The sequence below is a fragment of the Lynx rufus genome, unplaced genomic scaffold (assembly GCF_022079265.1).
Source record: "Lynx rufus isolate CCGP_SWC_20201006 ecotype Redwood Valley unplaced genomic scaffold, mLynRuf1.p SCAF_9, whole genome shotgun sequence".
In the NCBI taxonomy this organism is placed as follows: domain Eukaryota; kingdom Metazoa; phylum Chordata; class Mammalia; order Carnivora; family Felidae; genus Lynx; species Lynx rufus.
The window spans coordinates 101345311-101364621 of NW_025814897.1; the positions used below are offsets into that span (position 1 = coordinate 101345311).

Sequence of the window (19311 nt, forward strand, 5' to 3'; positions counted from 1 at the left end):
CTTTAGGCCCAGTTTGTTTCTCTTTTCTAGTTCTTTAAGATATAAATGTAGGCTGTTTATTTAAGATCTTGGGGAGCTTGAACTCCCAGACCGTGAGATCATAACCTGAGCTGAAGTCGGATGCTTAACTGACTGAGCCATCCAGGTGCCCCCAAAATTCTGTGGCATTTCTGAATGGAAACCCTGTTGGCTATTGTAGTCAGATGATCTGGGAACACGTTCTTCAGATGGCAGCTGCAAAAACTGGGGTGCAGACCTGTGTGCAAATTCCTTCCAGGAAGATACTGGTGACTTGGGGTTGGCAGGAGGGAGAGAGTTGGGGACATGTGCACAGGCGCCTTGGTTCCAGGGAGGATCCCAGTCAGCCCCTAGAAGCATGCAAAACCAGAAGCCGGACACTCAGTCTGTTAAATTGTACAAATAAATCTCATTCAGGAAAAGACTGAGGAATGGTCTTGTCTATTATCTCTGAGCCCTGGTGTGATAGCTGCATCTCCTATTTTATTTGCTATACTCTTATGACTCTTGTGATATAAGACTCATTGACCTTTGGAGCCAGAGGACTTGGAGGCCTGTCCCTCTAGTGGGACTATTAAATGGTGGGACATTAGATGGGGGGGGGGGCAGATATAAACCTTCCATACCTCATGGAGAAGCTGGTAGCCAGGAGTTTCTTCCCAACTGTAAATTTTATGGCAAAGTTTTGTCTTAGCTTTTTCTGTGATTCAGTGTGGTTATTTTTCTCATTTGCTCAATGTAATTTTTCTCATTTGCTCAATGTATAACAGTTGCTCAGATAGTTTCTTGATTTCTTTCAGAGGGAATTGTAGCATCTGTAGCTGTTAATTTGGGGAGGAGGGAAATTTAAGGCCTCTTATATTATCATCTTTAAAGACTTCCCCTTTACTCAAAAAAAGCTACATTTGGATAATATTTTCTTTAAAAACTTTTTAAGTTTATTTATTTATTTCAAGAGAGAGAGAGTGAGTGGGGGAGGGACAGAGAGAGAAGGAGAGAGAATCCCAAGCAGTTTCTTCCCTGTCAACGTGCAGCTCAATGAGGGGCTTAAATTAACAAACCACAAGATCATGACCTTCCCCAAAAGCAAGAGTCAGACGCTTAACTCACTGAGCCACCCAGATGCCTCCAGACAATAATATTTTCCATCAGTTATTGGGTATATGTGAGAAGGATGTGATAGAGCTTACAGAGGAAAGGAATGATGAAGGTTGAAGTAAGCTAGAGTACATAAAGTATTTTGATGTGATACTCCTTTTTCATATAAAATAAATAAGATAGAAGAGTCATTGTAGGCCATCCACCAACAAATCTAAAAATGTTCCCCATGATGTGTTATTAAACCCCTCATATTCAAGGAAAAGAAGTCCATGTTTAATTAAATTAGTGAATTCTATATTTGGAATCTGATTCATAGGACTCAAAATTTCTTTCTCTTTAAATTTTTCTTCCCTCTAGGTCAAGCCAGATCTGATAAAACTGCTATATGTAGGTCAAATCCGTCTTTGGATGTTGTAATGTATAGCTGTCGAAAGGGAGAGAGACTAGTTACCTAGAAGACATATGTACATTCCCTGAATTACCAGCAATCTACTTATACCCCATTCATTTTTGGACAATGTATTTCAGACAGTGTTTTCTACCATGCTGCTGCTTATCAGTAACAATATTGACACAGTGTGTATTAATTGAGAAAATATCATTCAGGTAGAAACACTTAACTCCTTTTATTAAAAACAGAAAATGCTCCATACATTTTTTTCCACTGTGATACTGTGTGACAGGTAAGGGGTCCCACAAATGTCCCTATGGAAACGAGAAAATCTTAGGTTTACATCTTTTCTGAAATGTTTTCACACAAAGGCATTTCTAAATAGCAAATGGAAAATCTAAGGCATTCAGTGACTTTTAATTTCTATGATTGCAATTGGTAAGAGTATCCTTGAATCTTTAAAAAATTTTTTTAATTTAATTTTTTTATTTTCTTAATTTTTTTTTTAGAAAGAGAGAGAGTGCTAGTGGGGGGAAAGTGGAGAGGGAGAGAGGGAGAGAATCTTAAGCAGGCTCCACATTCAGTGGAACCTAATGCAGGCTCTTGGGATCATGACATGAGCCAAAGTCAAGAGTCAGACACTCAACCAACTGAGCCACACAGACACCCCTGTCCTTGAGTCTTAAATAGTCTCTCAAATATATGCCATACCCATGTTGTCTCAACAAGCTAACTCATTGCTTTAGCCATCAAAAAGTTGAGCACAGACAGATGAAATTGATAGATACCAAGCATATACATGGGAAAATACTCTTTGCTTCTAATGTAGTTACTATGTAGCTCTTTATAGATCCATTACCTTAGTATCCACAACCATTTTATACACTTTTTGGAGAGTTACAAAATATATATATTCAAATCACTTATCATACCCTCAGTTAATTGTGTTACCAATGTCTAATAAGCTCTTAAAAATGTTATCTAATATTTCATTGGGTATATGTTTGTTTTGCCATTTCTTGTCTCCGGCACCACGAAGGCACTTTGGATAACAGGGATGGAATGCTCAATCCTTGAACAAAGAACACTTACCATCTTATTTTGGAGGCAATAAGCCAAGCAATATTTAAAAAAAAATGCTTAAAGGAGATCATTGTCTATGAATTATAAAAAAGGACATTTAACCAGAGCAGAGAAGGAGGAAGATAGGAAGGAAATCTTAGGAAGGAAATCTTCCTTTGGAAGTTATGGAAGACTTGTGGATAATTTCAGTACATTGATGTAATTTACCAAGGAACTTTACACTTCTCTTTATAACCTTTGCATGTTGGACTATTTAAATCCCAAAATGGTATAGAACCTCAGGACCTCTGTAGTGTTAGACCCTCTGCCTAGAATCTTTTATTTTCCCCGGCTTGATTTTTTTTAATTAGATCTGAGACTAAACATCATCATAGAAGGAAACCTTTCTTCTACACACTAGCTTTTGACATTTTTTCTAGATTTTTAACTGCCAGCTCTTTTACTTCATGAATGTTTTAAGACTTATTTGGGTGCTCAGTTAATTAATGTTTGTTCATTCCTCTAGATTATAGGATTCATTAGTTTGGAACATACTGTATTTATCATGAAATTCAAAATATTAACATGTATGAAAAGTACTTAGTGAACACTCAATAATAAATCCAAGTATACTTGTAATTAAGCTTACATGAAAAGCAAACAAATAAATATATGGAAAATTAGAAGAGTCAGAATGTTTTGCACAAATGAGTTTCTTAAATAAATTGAAGACCACAGTGACACATGACAGGTTTGAGGAAATATAGTGTCTTGTTATGGTTGAGTTTTAATGCAGATACTCATTTCTTTAAGTATTTGAGAAAATACCATAATAATAAATACCGTAACAATAAATAAATCATACCATATAATTTTATGAAAACAACAATCACGATATGTGTGTGGGTGTATGCACATATACAGACTATAAATACTTAAAACTGTATTTTGTTTTTCAATTTTTCTAAGGCCCTTTTTACGTCCTTGTTCCGTAGGCTATAAATCAGTGGGTTTAACATGGGAATCACAAGGGTATAAAACAAGGAGGTCATTTTGTCTTGATCAAGAGAGTAGGAAGAACTTGGCCGGAAATACATGAAGATCATGGTCCCCTGGAAAATTGTAACAGTAGTTATGTGGGAGGTGCAGGTGGAGAAAGCTTTGAACCTCCCCTCAGCAGAGTGGATCTTCAGGACGGATAGGATTATATAACAATAAGAGACAAGGACTACTGAAATGGTGCTCAGTTCAATGAAGCCAAAAATGGTGAATATTGCTAATTCGTTGAGTTGTGTGTCTGTGCAAGAGAGCAATAGGAGAGGGGGTACATCACAGAAGAAGTGATTAATCTCCTTTGATCCACAGAAACATAACCGGAATGTTACTGTCGTGTGTATCAAAGCATCTGCCATGGCCAGCACATAAACCCCGGCCATGAGCAGGAAGCACACTCTGCTGGACATGTTGACCGTGTAGAGCAAGGGGTTGCTAATGGCCTTGTACCGATCAAAGGCCATCACCGCCAGCAGTAGGCACTCGGAATCTACAAACGTACAGAAGACCAAGAATTGCAGAGCACAGCCAACGAAAGGGATTGATGTGTTTTTGGCTAAAAGGTCTACCAACATTTTGGGCCCAACTGCTGTGGAATAACAGAGGTCACAGAAAGAGAGGTGGCTAAGGAAAAAGTACATTGGTGTGTTCAGCTGAGAATTCATTCTAATTAGAATAATCATTCCGAGGTTTGCAAAAAGATTAGTGAGATAAATAAGCAGGATGGTGGTGAATAGAGTCACTTTGATCTCAGAGTTGTCCGTAATTCCCAAGAGAAAGAATTCAGTCAAGGAGGAGCAGTTTTCTTTGTCCATTCTTCTTTGTGCTTGTTCTAAACTGCTTTCCAAAATGATCAAGCAAATTATAGATCAGGCTTTGGCTTTTCTGGGTACCCAAAACACCATAAGACAAAACGTGATTTTATGTTGTCTTCTTTATCCTCAGAAAAGAGTCCGGTGAGTGTCCCTATTAAAGAAGCCTTGCTGTGTTATAAAAAACTAAAAATTTTGGGGATAGAAAGGTGACAAACTTGAATTCTAAATACATGTCATTCTTGAAATATGTTACTTGCCTTGGCTTCTGTTGTCCAATGTCAAGTAGCAGATCCAAATGAACTGTGAGTTCACTCTAGAGCCAAAATCATATAAAAGGAACTACAGAGTTTTTAGAAAGTGTCAGAAGATACTGGATAATATGAGTTGGATGAAAAGAAACAAAAGTATAAGTTGCTTTCTTGAAGAAAGGTAATTGATTTTATCACTCACCGTGATACCGCCTATAACAAATGAAAATTAGTATGGGTTAGATTTTGGTGTATGCTGACTTTAGTGTTTACTGAAATATGAACATGTTTTATACAACTATTCTATCACTCTTCCTCACTGGTTTGACACAGTGCTGAGAATCCATTTGTATGATTGACTTTTGCTGTAGGACAAATACCTTGAAAGACAAAGAGAGGTGATAAAACCAAGTGGAAACAACAGCCTATCATGTGCAAACTTGCAGATCTTTGAATTTTCAGTTGTCTTTTCCATTAAAATAAAAAAGGCGAAGAAAAATAAATGTTTCTGAGATACACAGTCTTCAGTCTTGAATTTATACACACACATTATGTATGTGTGTATCTGTTGAGAATGAAAATGGTAATGTGAGTGGTGGTCTCGTTTTTATTTTTCTAGACTTAAATGCTGTGGCCTGTGGTCTATATGGGCTTGGATTTGTATATATTAGTTTTCATAATGTGTTATCTCTATTATTTTTGATAAAACTAGAGCAAATGTGCCATTTAAATGTACAGTATCACTTACACAGAGATAGAAAGTGATGGTATGCTTATTGACCTAGAAGAAAATATAAATAGGGAAAAGCTTTACCACCCTTATACAAATGACAAATGAGGCCAAATCCACATAGGTCTAATAAAGAAATATCATTGTTTAGATGTTAGGTTGCAGAATTTATTTAACTGACTTAAGCAGATATAAAATGATTCATTTATAAATTCCTTAATACTTGATTCCTAATTTTTCCAAAAAAAAAGTAAGGTGTTTTCCAGTCTGTATATATTTTTTAAAATTTTGGTTATTTAGAAACCTACCTGAAATGAGCATCTTTCTGTTCTTATTTCTGGTACATGAACAATAAATAGATGGCATTTTATTTCTACCTTGTGACTGTTGGGGCTTTAATCTCTAAAGACTCTGCCTTTGCTCTTCTGGGTTATGTGAGTGTGACTAATTAGGCTTCTGCTTCTGTATTTCCTTCCCCCCCTTCCCCCCAATGAATGCTGTGTCAAAGGCTGAACTTTCAATTCTTCACTCCTTAACAAATTGATCAATGTCAGAAGTTTGCCAGAATTTATTCTATGTCTATGCTTATGGTTACTATGAATCTACACCCTCCTTCAGTGAAACTGATGTCTAATTAAATTCAAATAGATTTTCTACTTAATATTATTTTCAGTTCCTTTTCATTGTTCGCTCTGTTTCTTCCATTTCTGAAACATCCCCTTTACCTTCCATTTAGAAACATGATAATCTTGTATACGGTTTTTTTCATTAGTCATTGGTTCCTTTCTCATAAGTACACGCCAACAACTCCCATTTCAGTGATTTTTTGACTGTGTACAGGTGGAAAACCTTTCCCTTCTAGGTTCTTTCAGTGGTCTAATAATTAAATTGACATAAGAAAGGTTAGCAGGAGAAAAACAAACTTAACTTCCTGCATATGGAAGCCCCATAAAATATATGACACTCAAAGAAGTGACCAAATCAAGCAGCTTTTATACCTTTTAGACAAGGAAGTGGTAAATTCATGAAGAATTGACAAGACAAAGAGGTTTGACCTTGGGGTAGTAAATTAGTATGGAATTAACAAGGTTTTTTTTTTTTTTTGTTTTTTTGTTTTTTTGTTTTTTTGTGTAGCCTTTATGGCCCTAAATTCCCTCTCTCTGATGATAAGGATGCTACTTTATCTCCTTTTACAGGGAGTGTACTTTCCCCATGGTGGATTAACTTCCTGCTTTCAGAGCCTGATTCTTCCCTATTTCAACTGTATAACATCTACTACACCTAGTACATTCTTCATCAAGTTATGTGCTTTATCTATTTATACATACGTCTTTTCACATTCCTACAACCTTTAGCATAGGATATGCATGACTAATGAGCCCACTAAATGTGGGGTATTGAATATTTTCCTGTTGTTAGGCTGGTGGATGTTCAACAAAGAGGAGTAATAAACAACCTTTCTACGTACATAACTCACCTGTACAAGGATGATTTTTTATTTAAAAAATGTGTTGGGATAATGCTTTTGAAACAAAGCCAACTTCTGTTTATTGAAAAATAAGTTTTGTGTGCCATTATTCATGGCAGTTCTTTGAGAATTGAGAGAAACGGAGATGAGAAATTTGTGCCTACCCAAATCCCACTGGTACAGATACAAATGTAATGCTCCACCTTCCTGTATCTTGGTCAACCATGTTGGTCCCTGAATGTTCTTTGGACTTCTTCGCTGGGACAGGGAGTTAAAACCTGTGTTCCCATTATTCTGCCCTATAAAACATCTCAACTCTCTCTTCTAGAAATGTACTTTTTTTAGCACTCAATTTGTAATGGAAAAGGTATGGAGATCTTACCAAATTATTTGTGGTTTTCCTATATTATTTAGCTTATCCATATATATCATCGTATATTTCTAGCATTATCTTGTGTTTCCTGAGCTGTCTCTAACAACCTCATTATACTTATACTGAAAGTGGGATCTAGAAATAATCAGTAACGTTCTGGAATTTCATAAACATTATATTTTTAAGACTCAAAGAACTTGCCCTTAATAGTTTTTTGACTACAGGGTAATGAACTTCAAGGCATTATGCTAAGTGAGATGAGCCAGACAGAAAAAGACAGACACTGTATGGTATGATTTATGAGTCTAATCTAAAAAAGCCAAACTCACAGAGACTTGTAGAGTGTAGAATGATATTTACCAGGGGCAATGGGGGTATGGGAATTGGGAGATGTTGGTCAAAGAGTACAGACTTGAAGTTATAAGATGAATACATTCTGAAGATCTAATGAACAACATTGTGATTATAGTTACAATATTGTATTAGATACTTCGAAGTTGCTATGAGAGTAGATTTTAAATGTCCTCACTACAAAAAAAATAATTACATGATGGGATGCAGGTGTTATTAATGCTATGGTGGTAATAACTCCAATATATAAATGTGTCAAATAAACACTGCATTTCACAAATCTAAGGAGCCAAGAAAATAAATAAAATGATTCTCCTGAGGTTGTGCAAACAGGCAATCTTGGGGAACACTCTGTATTGGCCCTGTCCTGAGGGACATTTTATAATAGATGAATTATTGCAGGATGCTGGTCAGTACAGATGCTTATGTGTTGTTAAAGAGTACTTTTGGTTATAACTTAAATAATGTATTCTTGCTCTATATTTTGCCTTATTGCAGTTAATTTCTTTCTTTAAAAAAATCCAGTGAATGCCAAATCTGTGTGTTCAATTAATAATTGGTGTTACCCAAGAACTTTTTTTTTTTTTTTCCAAACTCATTTTCTCATCAGATGCTTCTCTGTCTCCAGGGAAAACAAATTTCTTCAGGTTGCACTCAGTGTAGATAGAACCTAAATTTACCTTCTTCAGCTTGACTGCCCCTGTGGACCAGTTAGTCTAACTTCCTTCCAAAGTTTTCCATTAAAATCTGAGCCTTAGTGATTATATTATTATTACAAATTGGATGATTACCATCCTAAAGGGATTTGTTTTTAATTGAAGTTGGCTTTCTCACATTACGAAAAATTGGCAGTTGGAATTTAAGACATGAGACACAAGCAAATGGGAAAAAAAATCTGTGTCTACATGACTTCCCTGATGCCACTGAGCTTCTATATGTAATTCTATAAAGGCAGCTGTCTACTTAAAAAGTCCTGTCTTTAGAAAATAGTTGTATGGCCCTGGGGGCCTGGGAGGCTCAGTTGGTTAAGTGTGTGACTTCAGCTCAGGTCATGATCTCACGGTTCCTGGTCTTGAGCCCTGTTTTGGGCTCTGCAATGGCAATATGGAGCCTGCTTGGGATTCTCTCTCTCTCTCTCTCTCTCTCTCTCTCTCTCTCTCTCTCAAAATAAGTAAATAAATGTAAATGAGATAAGATAAGATAAGATAAAAAAGAAAATAGTTGAATGGCCCTGAGTCATGTGTCACTATGAAAAAGTTTTATGCATGATAATGGCAGCTGAGAAAACCAGGTTCACTAAGTCCCTTTGTTGCTTTAAACAGGATTAGGAGTGCTTATGGATTGAATAAGACATCTTTGCTTTTTTTCAACAACAAAAGATATAATTATTTACTGAAATATCTTCTGAGAGTTTTTCCATTCATTTTTAAAAAGAGATCAGATTTACTGTGTATAAAGCATTTCTAGGGATAAAACTTTATAATAACATTCTGCAATTTCTTATAATCTAAAGGTGAATAGGCCTTGCTTTTGGAAAGTCTTTTTTTTTTTTGTAAATATTTTTAATGTTTACTTATTTTTGAGAGAGAGAGAGAGTAGGAGAGGAGCAGAGAGAAGGAGACACAGAATTGGAAGCAGGCTCTAGGCTCTGACCTGAGCTGTCAGTGCAGAGCCCTACGCAGGGCTCGAACTCACAGAGTGTGAGATCATGACGAGCTGAAGTCAGATGCTTAACAGACGGAGCCACCCAGGCACCCCTGGAAAGTCTTTTTGATGTGGAATATACATATGGAGAATGCTTAAATAATAAACATACTGTTAGATGAATTAAAACAACAACAACAACAAACACCTGTACAACCAGGACCCAGACCAAGAATGGGAACAAAACCAGAATCAACAAAGACTTCTACATGCTCCCTCCTAAGTTTTTATTCACTTAGCCCAAGGAGTAAATATTTTCTTGACTTTTATCACGATATATCAGGTTAGTATATTTTTTAATCACACTTATGCCGATGCTTACACTATGTGTTGCTTCATTGAACAACATACTTGGGCAATCCATTCATGATATTTCCTCAGTTGCAGTACATTTATTCCCATTATTGAATAGTATTCTTTGTACAAAAATACCATTATTTATCTACTTTATTTAATTTTTTTTTTAATTTTTTTTTCAACGTTTATTTATTTTTGGGACAGAGAGAGACAGAGCATGAACGGGGGAGGGTCAGAGAGAGAGGGAGACACAGAATCGGAAACAGGCTCCAGGCTCTGAGCCATCAGCCCAGAGCCTGACGCGGGGCTCGAACTCACGGACCGCGAGATCGTGACCTGGCTGAAGTCGGACGCTTAACCGACTGCGCCACCCAGGCGCCCCTCTACTTTCATGTTGATAGGCAATTGAGTTGTTTTCTTTTCACCAATACACAAAATGTTTTTTGAACATTTTTGTACTCCCTTTGGGACATACATAAGACCAGGCATATAAGACCAGGATTTGGAAATGTGTGCACACACGTCTGTGTAAAATTTAGATTTAGTAAATATCATCATATGGTTTTCTAAAGAAGCATGCCAATCCACATTTCCACTATCACACTTTCAGTGTGTGAGTCGTCTGGCTGTTCCACATCTTCACCAACACTTAATGTTGTCTGTCATTTTAATATTAGCCATTAGGTAGAATATGTGGTTTCCTGATGACTAATAAAGTTGGGCATCTGCTATTATTAAGTGTCTCTTAAAGTCAAAATGCCAGAACAGAAGGAAAGTTAAATGAGTACAGCTTAATGGTATTGGGGTTTCTGTAACTCATGCTGTCTGTCCTTATTACCACCCTTATTTTGGGTCAAATTGACCTAGTGATGTAATGTAGTCCTTTGGTATGAATATATTGCCACCTGTCTGTTATTCTTGTTTTAATCTTCCCACAGATAGAAGTAGGCTTGTGCATTATTCATTGATAGAATCAAATCAATATAGATGGAGAATGTGGCACCTGGAACACACAATAAAGATTATCCAGTTGAAACTCCTCTTTTGACAGGGTGGTGCTGAGATCCGACGAGGAAACGTGATTTGTTAACGGTCACAATTATAGTGAGTTGGGAATAGAGTCAGACCCAACGTTATTGCTGCTTCTCCGGTTCATAGCATTTTTGTAGGGAGGATATCAAACTAGGTTAAATTTGCTGCCTCTAAAGGCACTTAGCAAAGTAGTGAGAAGCAGTACAGCATTTAGCAAATTTTGCCAAGCTTTTCACAATATAGAAATAATTGCTTGTGTAATTACACATACACATTAATCTGCTTATGTTTAAAGATGCCAGTGTCTGTGTAGAAATAAGGAACTGAGATGAAGGAATGGACATGTGTTATTGGCTCATCACATGCAGACATTGATAATGTCTTACTGGGACAGTTACATTTCCCGCCAACAGGTGGCGGGTATGCTCTGAGAAGTATGTGAGTTACAGATATAGATGGTAAAGGAAATGGTGAGGACTGGATTACAGAAGTTAACATAAAATATTTTGATGCTAACTTTCTCTGATTTTCTGTGGACAATCAAGACAGAAATCTTTGGCAGCCCATTAGCCCTCGTTCACTCTTGAATTCCCCAGTTTCCGTGAAGCAGTTACACGTCTCCCACTCTCACAGATTTAGGCACAGGGATTTTGCAAATTTTATAGATCAGTTGATTCTATTTTTAGACACTCGTTTATTGAGCTTACAGTGCCTCATTTAATGGAATTAACGTTTGCTTCTTTTTTTAATGTTTATTTTATTTTTGAGAAAGACAGAGAGTATACACAGGGAAGCGGCAAAGAGAGGGACACAGAGGATCTGAACGGGGTTCTGCACCGACAGCAGAGAACCCGATGAGGAGCTCAGACTCACAAACTGTGAGATAATGACCTGAGCCGAAGTCAGAGTCTTAACCGACTGAGCCACTCAGGTGCCCTACATCTCCTTCTTTTTAGTTCACACATCAGACTTAGATTGGCTTATAGGAGCCAATATGTAGATCAAATCCGAGCTTAAATACATTACAGTTGTCCTATGAAGGGGCAATGTGTTGGTAGATGGCATCTTTGTGCTTCTAAGATTGACACCCATCTGTGTCTGGGTTTTGTTCTGATTAAATTACACTCCTGCCATGCTGTACTTCACGAAAGAACCTACCTGATAGGTAAAATGCCTGAATAGCATTGTCTAATTGAGGAGATATTTTGACTAAAGGAAGCATCCACCCCCCTTGTTTTATTTAGTTATGTATTTTTCTACCTCTATACCTTCCTGTACCATGTCTCAGAATGTCAGAAAGAATATCACCCTGGACAAAAGAGGAGCCTCGTTGTCCTACTTGGTTTTTACTGGAAATCTGAAGTGTTTTCACCAAAGCCTTCTACAATGGCACCTAGGTAGTCCTAGCCATTGAGTGACTTTTAGTTTATGTAATTGTAACAGACATTTAAGAGTGCCCTGATTCTCGTCTGGTCCTTCAAGTGCATGCCCTTGTCCCTGCTTACTAAGCGTGATACTTCAGTGATTTTGGTACAGGCAGGTCACATCCAGAACCAGAAGGGAGTCCCAGGAGATCAGCTAAGAGGGTCCTTGGCTTTACACAGAAAAGCAATCAAACCTGAGCCAGCAGGAAGTGAAAGCAGAGTTTATTGAAGATATATATAGATACCGATGGAGCACCCAGGGCACTTGGAAAGGAAAAGAGGGAGTCTCATCTTCGCTTGGGGTCTGGGGTTTTTATTGCCAGTTGTGGTCTGCTGCATGTGTCTTCGCAGGCATCCAGAAGCTGGTAAGAACAAGGATAGGGTCCAGGTTTTTTTCAGAAATCACTCATTCCCTGAAACCAGGGGTCTTGGTCTCAAGAGAACTCCAGTGGCCTGGAGTAGGCATATGATGGCTATGCTCAGTCTTTCCTTAGATATAATCTACTATGCTGGAAGCCTCCAAAGATGTCATTATATCTTTGTCCCTTACAAGGAGGACATATGTTATTTACATTACAAGGCATGTGTAGATGGGGTGGGGTGCAGGTGCTCGCAAGAATGGAAGCCGGAAAAGAAGCAGCTTTTTCTCTCACGGGGTCCCTTCCAATTCCCTGTCTCAGTGTGATCATGCACAAACTGGAGCAGAACCAAATTAAGTTGTCAAATACCTTGTGAACGCCCAGATGAGAGTTCTTTGGTTTAATTATTTTCCCAAGTAACTTATATGCCTTTAAGCTTCCCTTACGTTTAGCATCCACAAGTACTTTACGTGCTTACGTATATGATACAAAAACGTACTTAAGGCACATACTTGACCTCAGCGATTTTTTTTTTACTTCCCATGAATAAACATTCAATAACAATTAACTTTTTGGATCTTTTTTCATTTTTTCTTTACCCAGATGCTATAGCGGGGCTTGAGTAAAGAGATGAAAATACCCAGTCCTTAAACTCTGAGTATTCATTACCCCACCTTGAAGGTAACGATTTAGGAAACAGAGTAGATTCAACAAAGTTCCCAGGCTCAGGGTGGTGTGGGACCCAAGCTTAGCGAGTGCTAGAGGGAAGAAAAGCCCCTGGAGGAAGTGACTGAGTTGTGAATGGTAGCACTACAGCCCAGCCTTACTGGTTTTCTTTAAATTCCACGAAATGATGTGGTCCTGTCCCCCTGGGGACCCTCTAGTTGCTGATCTATCTGCATAGAATGCTTTCTCTACCTAGTGCATCTCTCAGCGAATTCCTACTTATCTTTTAGATCCCAGACTAATTGTCTGAATTTGCAAGAATTACTTTTCAACTTCTGTTTTGCTTTGGGAAGCAAATTAATGCTCAGAGACTGGTTTGTCTTTGCCAGCAATGTATTTAATGTAAGTTCACGGTGGGAGTTTCACTAGGCAATAGCATACACGATAATGTCTCCAAATAAGCCAATAAAGGATAATATACTCCAGTGAATGATAGATTAATCACACTAGTGCTCCAGGCAGGGAGAGATGAAAGGAATGGAGTTCAAATTTAGTCGAAGTGCACCTTTAGGGGAGCTGGTGCTCAGGAGAGACGGTTCAGCCAATCCTGAGCTGACGTCCGGTTGCCAGTGCAAAAGTAACAGTCCCCTGTTGCTAGAGCACGTTGCTAGGGAATGACAGAATCACTCATCATGAGCATCATGGGCAGGATGATTTTCTGCACAGGCTGCTGCTACCTGGCTATTGGCTTTTGCCACCGCCAGTGGAAGAGTCACCGTTACCAGGCAGGAGCTTATTGACCCGAGGTCATTGGAGAGATATTATTTTAATTAAATTTAATTTAAAAAAATTACTATTGAGTATAGTTGATGTGCAATGTTATATCAGGCTCAGGTGTGCAGCAGTCATGTGACTACTCTGTGCATTACTCAGTGCTCGCATTAAGTGTAGTCATCATCTGTTGCCGATACAGTTACTACAATATGAATGGCTATATCACCTACGCTGTATTTTTTCCTCCCTGTGACTTATTTATAACTGCAAGTGTGCACCTCTTAATCCCCTTCACCAATTTTGCACACCTCCCCCGCCCCCACTTCCCCTCTGGCAAACAACAAAACTCTGCATTTATGAGTTTCTTGTCTGCCTTTTGATTGCCTGTTTATTCGCTTGTTTTTTGAGATTCCATGTATACATGAAATCATATGGTATTTGTCTTTCCCTGCCTGAGTGACCTCACTTAGCATAACGTCCTCTATGTCTGTCCATGTTACTGCAGGTGGCAAGATCTCATTCTAGTTTACAGCTGAATAATATTTCATTGTATATATACACCACACCTTCTTTATCCGTTCATTTATTAATGGACACCGGCTTGCTTTCATGCCTTGGTTATTGTAAATAATGCTGCAATACACACAGAGATATATATTGTAGCCTTGCTCAGACAGAACACTCTTAGGTGGTCCTCACAAGAATCAATATTTAGAGTCTAAGTACTCCTTTGCCATAGTTGATTCTTCATGTGTGTTTATTAATAAGCTCCCAGTGGGGCCCTTCATCGGTTGAACTACTGAGTTATTATCAGTAGAAACATATGAGATAACAAAATCCTGAAAAACCTATTTCATCCTTATATCCTGATATATCCTTATATCCTTTTGATATCCTTATATCAAAACAACTTTACTCTCAAAAACAATTTTATTTTGTCATAAACAAGTGGATTTGAAGTCATCTCAAACAACAATTTCCTTCACTGTATTTGAAAAATGTACTTTGGTTTTATAGTGTTTAGCATTTCTTTCTTTCTTTTTTTTTTACATTATGGGTAATTATAGTTTTCTAAATAATCTAAGTGTTAATTAAAATTGTAACTTCCATTAGGCAATGAGATTTATTAGTAAATAAACTGCTGGATTCACCATGAAATTCAAAGCACATAAATGTACTTAGAAAATACTCAATAGCATTTAGAAAATTAAATTCATACACAAATGAAAGACTGAAGACAAAAATTTGGCAAACTTGGAATCTGAAAATTTCACACAAATAAGGAGAACCAACATAAATTCAAGATATAAAATGAAGCTTGGAGTATTTAGGGAATGACACATTTTGGCATGATTGGTACATGTTATAAATACTTATTGAATCACACGATTATAGCCAAAACAATTCTGATTTCCATTATTTATAGTGTAAGATTGTGAGAAAAAAAATGCATACATATAAGTTTTCAATGAAACCACTGTCTATTTTTAATTATTTTTCAGAGCTTTGTTCACATCTTCATTCCGGAGGCTATAAATCATAGGATTTAACATGGGAATCACAAGGGTGTAAAACAAGGAGGTCATTTTGTCTTGATCAAAGTAGGAAGAGTAGGAAGAACTTGGCCGGAAATACATAAAGAGCAGGGTCCCCTGGAAAATTGCAACAGCAGTTAAGTGGGAGGCGCAGGTGGAGAAAGCTTTGAACCTCCCCTCAGCAGAGCGGATCTTTATCACTGCCAGGATGATCTAACAGTAAGACGCAAAGAGCCCTGAAAGGGTAATCAGATCAATGAAGCCAAAAATGGTGAATATCACTAACTCATTAACTTGTGTATCTGAGCAAAATAACAAAAGGAGAGGTGGGACATCACAGAAGAAGTCGTTGATCACATTTGACTCACAGAAGCATAAGTGAAATATTAATATTGTATTTACAGAAGCATCCACAATTCCCATCATGTAAACCCCAGCCATGAGCAGAAAGCACACTCTGCTGGAAGTGTTGGCCGTGTAGAGCAAGGGGTTGCTAATGACCTTGTAGCGATCAAAGGCCATCACTGCCAACCATAGACACTCAGAATCTACAAAGGTGCAGAAGATCCAGAATTGCAGAGCACAGCCATAGAAGGGAATTGACTTGTTCTTTGCAGTGAGGCCTACCAGCATCTGGGGTCCAATTGCTGTAGAATAACAGAAGGAGAGGTGGCTGAGGAAGAAATAACACTGGTGTGTGAAGCTGGGAATCCATTCTGATTAAAATGATCATCCCAAGGATTGCAACCAGAATGATGAGATAAGCAACTAGAAATGTGATAAATAGGGTCACTTTAATTCCAGGGTTATTGCTGATTCCCAGGAGAAGGAATTCATTCACAGAAGAGCAATTTTTTTCCATCCATTCTTCTTTATTCTTCCAAAATGCTACAGAAATGATCAAGAAATGGTAGTACAAAGTTTTAACTCTCAGTTTTAACACTCAGAAAAATAAACACTCAAAAAAAAAAAGTTTTAACACTCAGAAAAATACCATCTGTAAATCACAAAGGATTTATTTCAACACATTATGTTCTTTACAGTCTTAATCTTGAGACAGTAGTCCTGACAAGTTTCATGGTTATGTTGCTGGCAGAAGTTAAAGTGTTTGGTATAGAATTTAGAGAAAGTTTGATTGTAAATTTAGGTATCGTCCATAAGATATATGATTTATGTGCACTTTCATTGCTTTATGTCAGTAGTCAGTCATTACAGATCAAATATAATACACAAGTAACACTTCAATTAAAAACAAAGTTGGAATATGAATTCTTGTGTTTTAAAAATAAATATCTCATTGGGGTGCCTGGGTGGCTCAGTCAGTTAAGTGCCTGACTTTGGCTCAGGTCATGGTCTCAAAGTTTGTGAGTTTGAGTCTCACATCGGGCTTTGTGTTGACAGCTCAGAGCCTGGATTCTGCTTTGGATTCTGTGTCTCCCTCTTTTTTCTGCCCTTCCCCTGATCACACTCTGTCTCTCAAAAATAAAATATATATATATATATATTTTAAAAAATTAAAAAAAAAACCAAATTCCTAATTGACCATAAAATGATTACATTTATTGAATTCTCTAAGAATCATAATTTGTTTGGGACATCTAGGTGGCTAAGTGGGTTGAGCATAGGACTCTTGATTTTGGCTCAGGTCATGATCTCATGGTCTTGAGATTGAGCACAGAGTTGGGCTCTATAGGGAGAGAGTGGAGATTGCTTGGGTTTCTCTCTTTCACTCTCTCTCTCTGCCCCTCCCCCACTCACGAACCTGTGTGCACTCTCTGTCTCTCAAAATAAATAATAAACATTTAGAAAAAAGAAACCATGATTTAAGACTTATTGAGTTTGAAACAATGAACGTATCTCTGATTTAAGAATAATGAACAATATGTTTGTGACTATTTCCACCCACATTGTTTTTAGTATTTACTGAGACATTAGATATATCTTAATAAACCTTTCTCTAGTTATATATTACTACTTTGCCACGTTTATATTACTTACATGCAAGAGTGGTCTCATGCCAAAAGACATTTATCTTGACCAGTAAAAAAAGAATATTAAAAACAGGTGGATACAGCAGAATTTAACACATACATTTCCATCTCTGGATTTTAAAACTGACTTGTTTGTTAAAAATAAAGAGGAAAACAAGAGTAATAAACATACCTTTGATTTATAGGCTTCCGTGTGTGTGTGTGAGTGTGTATGCATGTACCCGTCTTTCTACTGATATATGAAAACTGAAATATGGATGATAACTGATTGTCTTTTAGATTTCAGGAAATATCATATGTGGTTCATATGGGTTCAATTTACACAAATTAGTATTTGTGTAGTGATATCTCAACTATTACTGGTAAGAAAAAAAGTAGAAAAAATCTTAAGTTTGCATATACCCTTTCGCAGCGAGTAAAAAATCTCATATCTATCTATCTATATAAATTTTGATTAGGATACAATAAGTAAAACTGTTTATTTGCAACTCAAAATGAATGGATTCACCCTACTTAAATGAGAAATACCTCCTCTTTTTGCCATTTGATTGCAGATTATTAACCAAAAGAAATGAGTAAAATAATCATTTACACTTTTAAAAATATTTGATTCCTCATTTTTCCAAATATAAACTTTTTTTTTGTTGATTATTTAAATTTAGTGACTCAGAAACTACCTGTGATGGGCAAGCCTTTCTGTGCTGGCCCCTGATAGCTGAATGCTGCAGACAGATTGTATTTTATTTTTACTCAGTGTCATTTGGGATTTAAATATGTCAGGCCTCTGTGCTCATGCTTCTTTATTATACAGAAGCATCCAATTAGATATCTAGTTCTGTATTTTCTCCCGTGAATGTTGCAACAATTTCCACAAAGGCTGAATTTAAATTCTTTGCTCTTGCACCAAATGGGTCATCGTTAGGAAGGTAAAATGATTTTTATAGTATGATTCATTGTGACCTTGAGTCTATACCATCTTCCTCCAATCAGATCGGACTTCTAATGAAACTCAAATAGGCCTCCTACTTAATTACTTTGTTAATTACTATCTATTCCATTAAATATATTAAATTAATGTTTGAATTACTTTATGACTGAGGGTGTCTGGGTGTGTCAGTCAGTTAAGTGTCTGACTCCTGGTTTTGGCTGAGGTCATGATTACATGATTCATGGGTTCAAGCCCCATATTGGCCTCCATGCTGCTGGTGTGGAGCCTGCTTGGGATTCTCTCTCTTTCCCTTTCTCTGTGCCCTTCCCCTGCTGTTTGCACTCTCTCTTTCAAAATAAGTAAATATGTGAGGAACAAGTTTAGGAATTCCCTGGGCTTGTACCAATGCGTTAAAAAGGCACAAAGAATTACAAAGCCATAGGATGCTCACACCCAAGTTTAGGTAAACAAGATTAGGGGAATAAGGATAAAGAAGGGGAGCGAAGGCCCCAGAATAGAGTTGGGGGGGACAAAGTTTTCCAGAACAGTGAAGGGGGGCAAAGGCCCCCAATACAATGGTATATGAGGTAAGCAAGATTAGGTAGTCAGGGCGAAAGCGTCCCCCAACTTAGTAGTATAGCAGAAAATTGCTTTCACAGGAAGGAAGGACCAAGTTAGGTAAACAGGTAAATAGGGCTATAGACTGCTGCTGCGCTGCAGGTGAAGCTGCCCAGAGTGGAGCTGATTAGCAAAAGAAAAGGTGCCTTGTTGACCCTGAAGTTACTCTATCTGTCTCATCCCCTAGGCTGGCTAAGATAAACAGAGGTGGTGCCTCATGTCTGCTGTAAACAACCTTCTGCCCGGCTGCCAGTGCCAGGATTTTGTTTTGTATTAACCCAAACCCCTAACCCCGAATGTCTTCAAGACCCCCCTTTCCTTCACATCCATGAGTTAATGTTCACAGTTTCATTGTCTCTTTGTGCACGTCCAT

At 37.5% G+C, this 19311-nt stretch overlaps 1 protein-coding gene and 1 pseudogene across 1 annotated transcript; both read right to left on the reverse strand.

Moving 5' to 3' along the window:
* Positions 1–3507: 3507 nt before the first annotated feature.
* LOC124506300 (olfactory receptor 5W2-like) lies at positions 3508–4443 on the reverse strand. Its single transcript, XM_047072338.1, has one exon. It carries the CDS (start codon positions 4438–4440, stop codon positions 3508–3510), a length of 933 nt encoding a protein of 310 aa, XP_046928294.1. The 5' UTR covers positions 4441–4443.
* A 10910-nt stretch (positions 4444–15353) lies between these two features.
* LOC124506381 (olfactory receptor-like protein OLF2) lies at positions 15354–16263 on the reverse strand (annotated as a pseudogene).
* Between the last annotated feature and the right edge of the window lie 3048 nt (positions 16264–19311).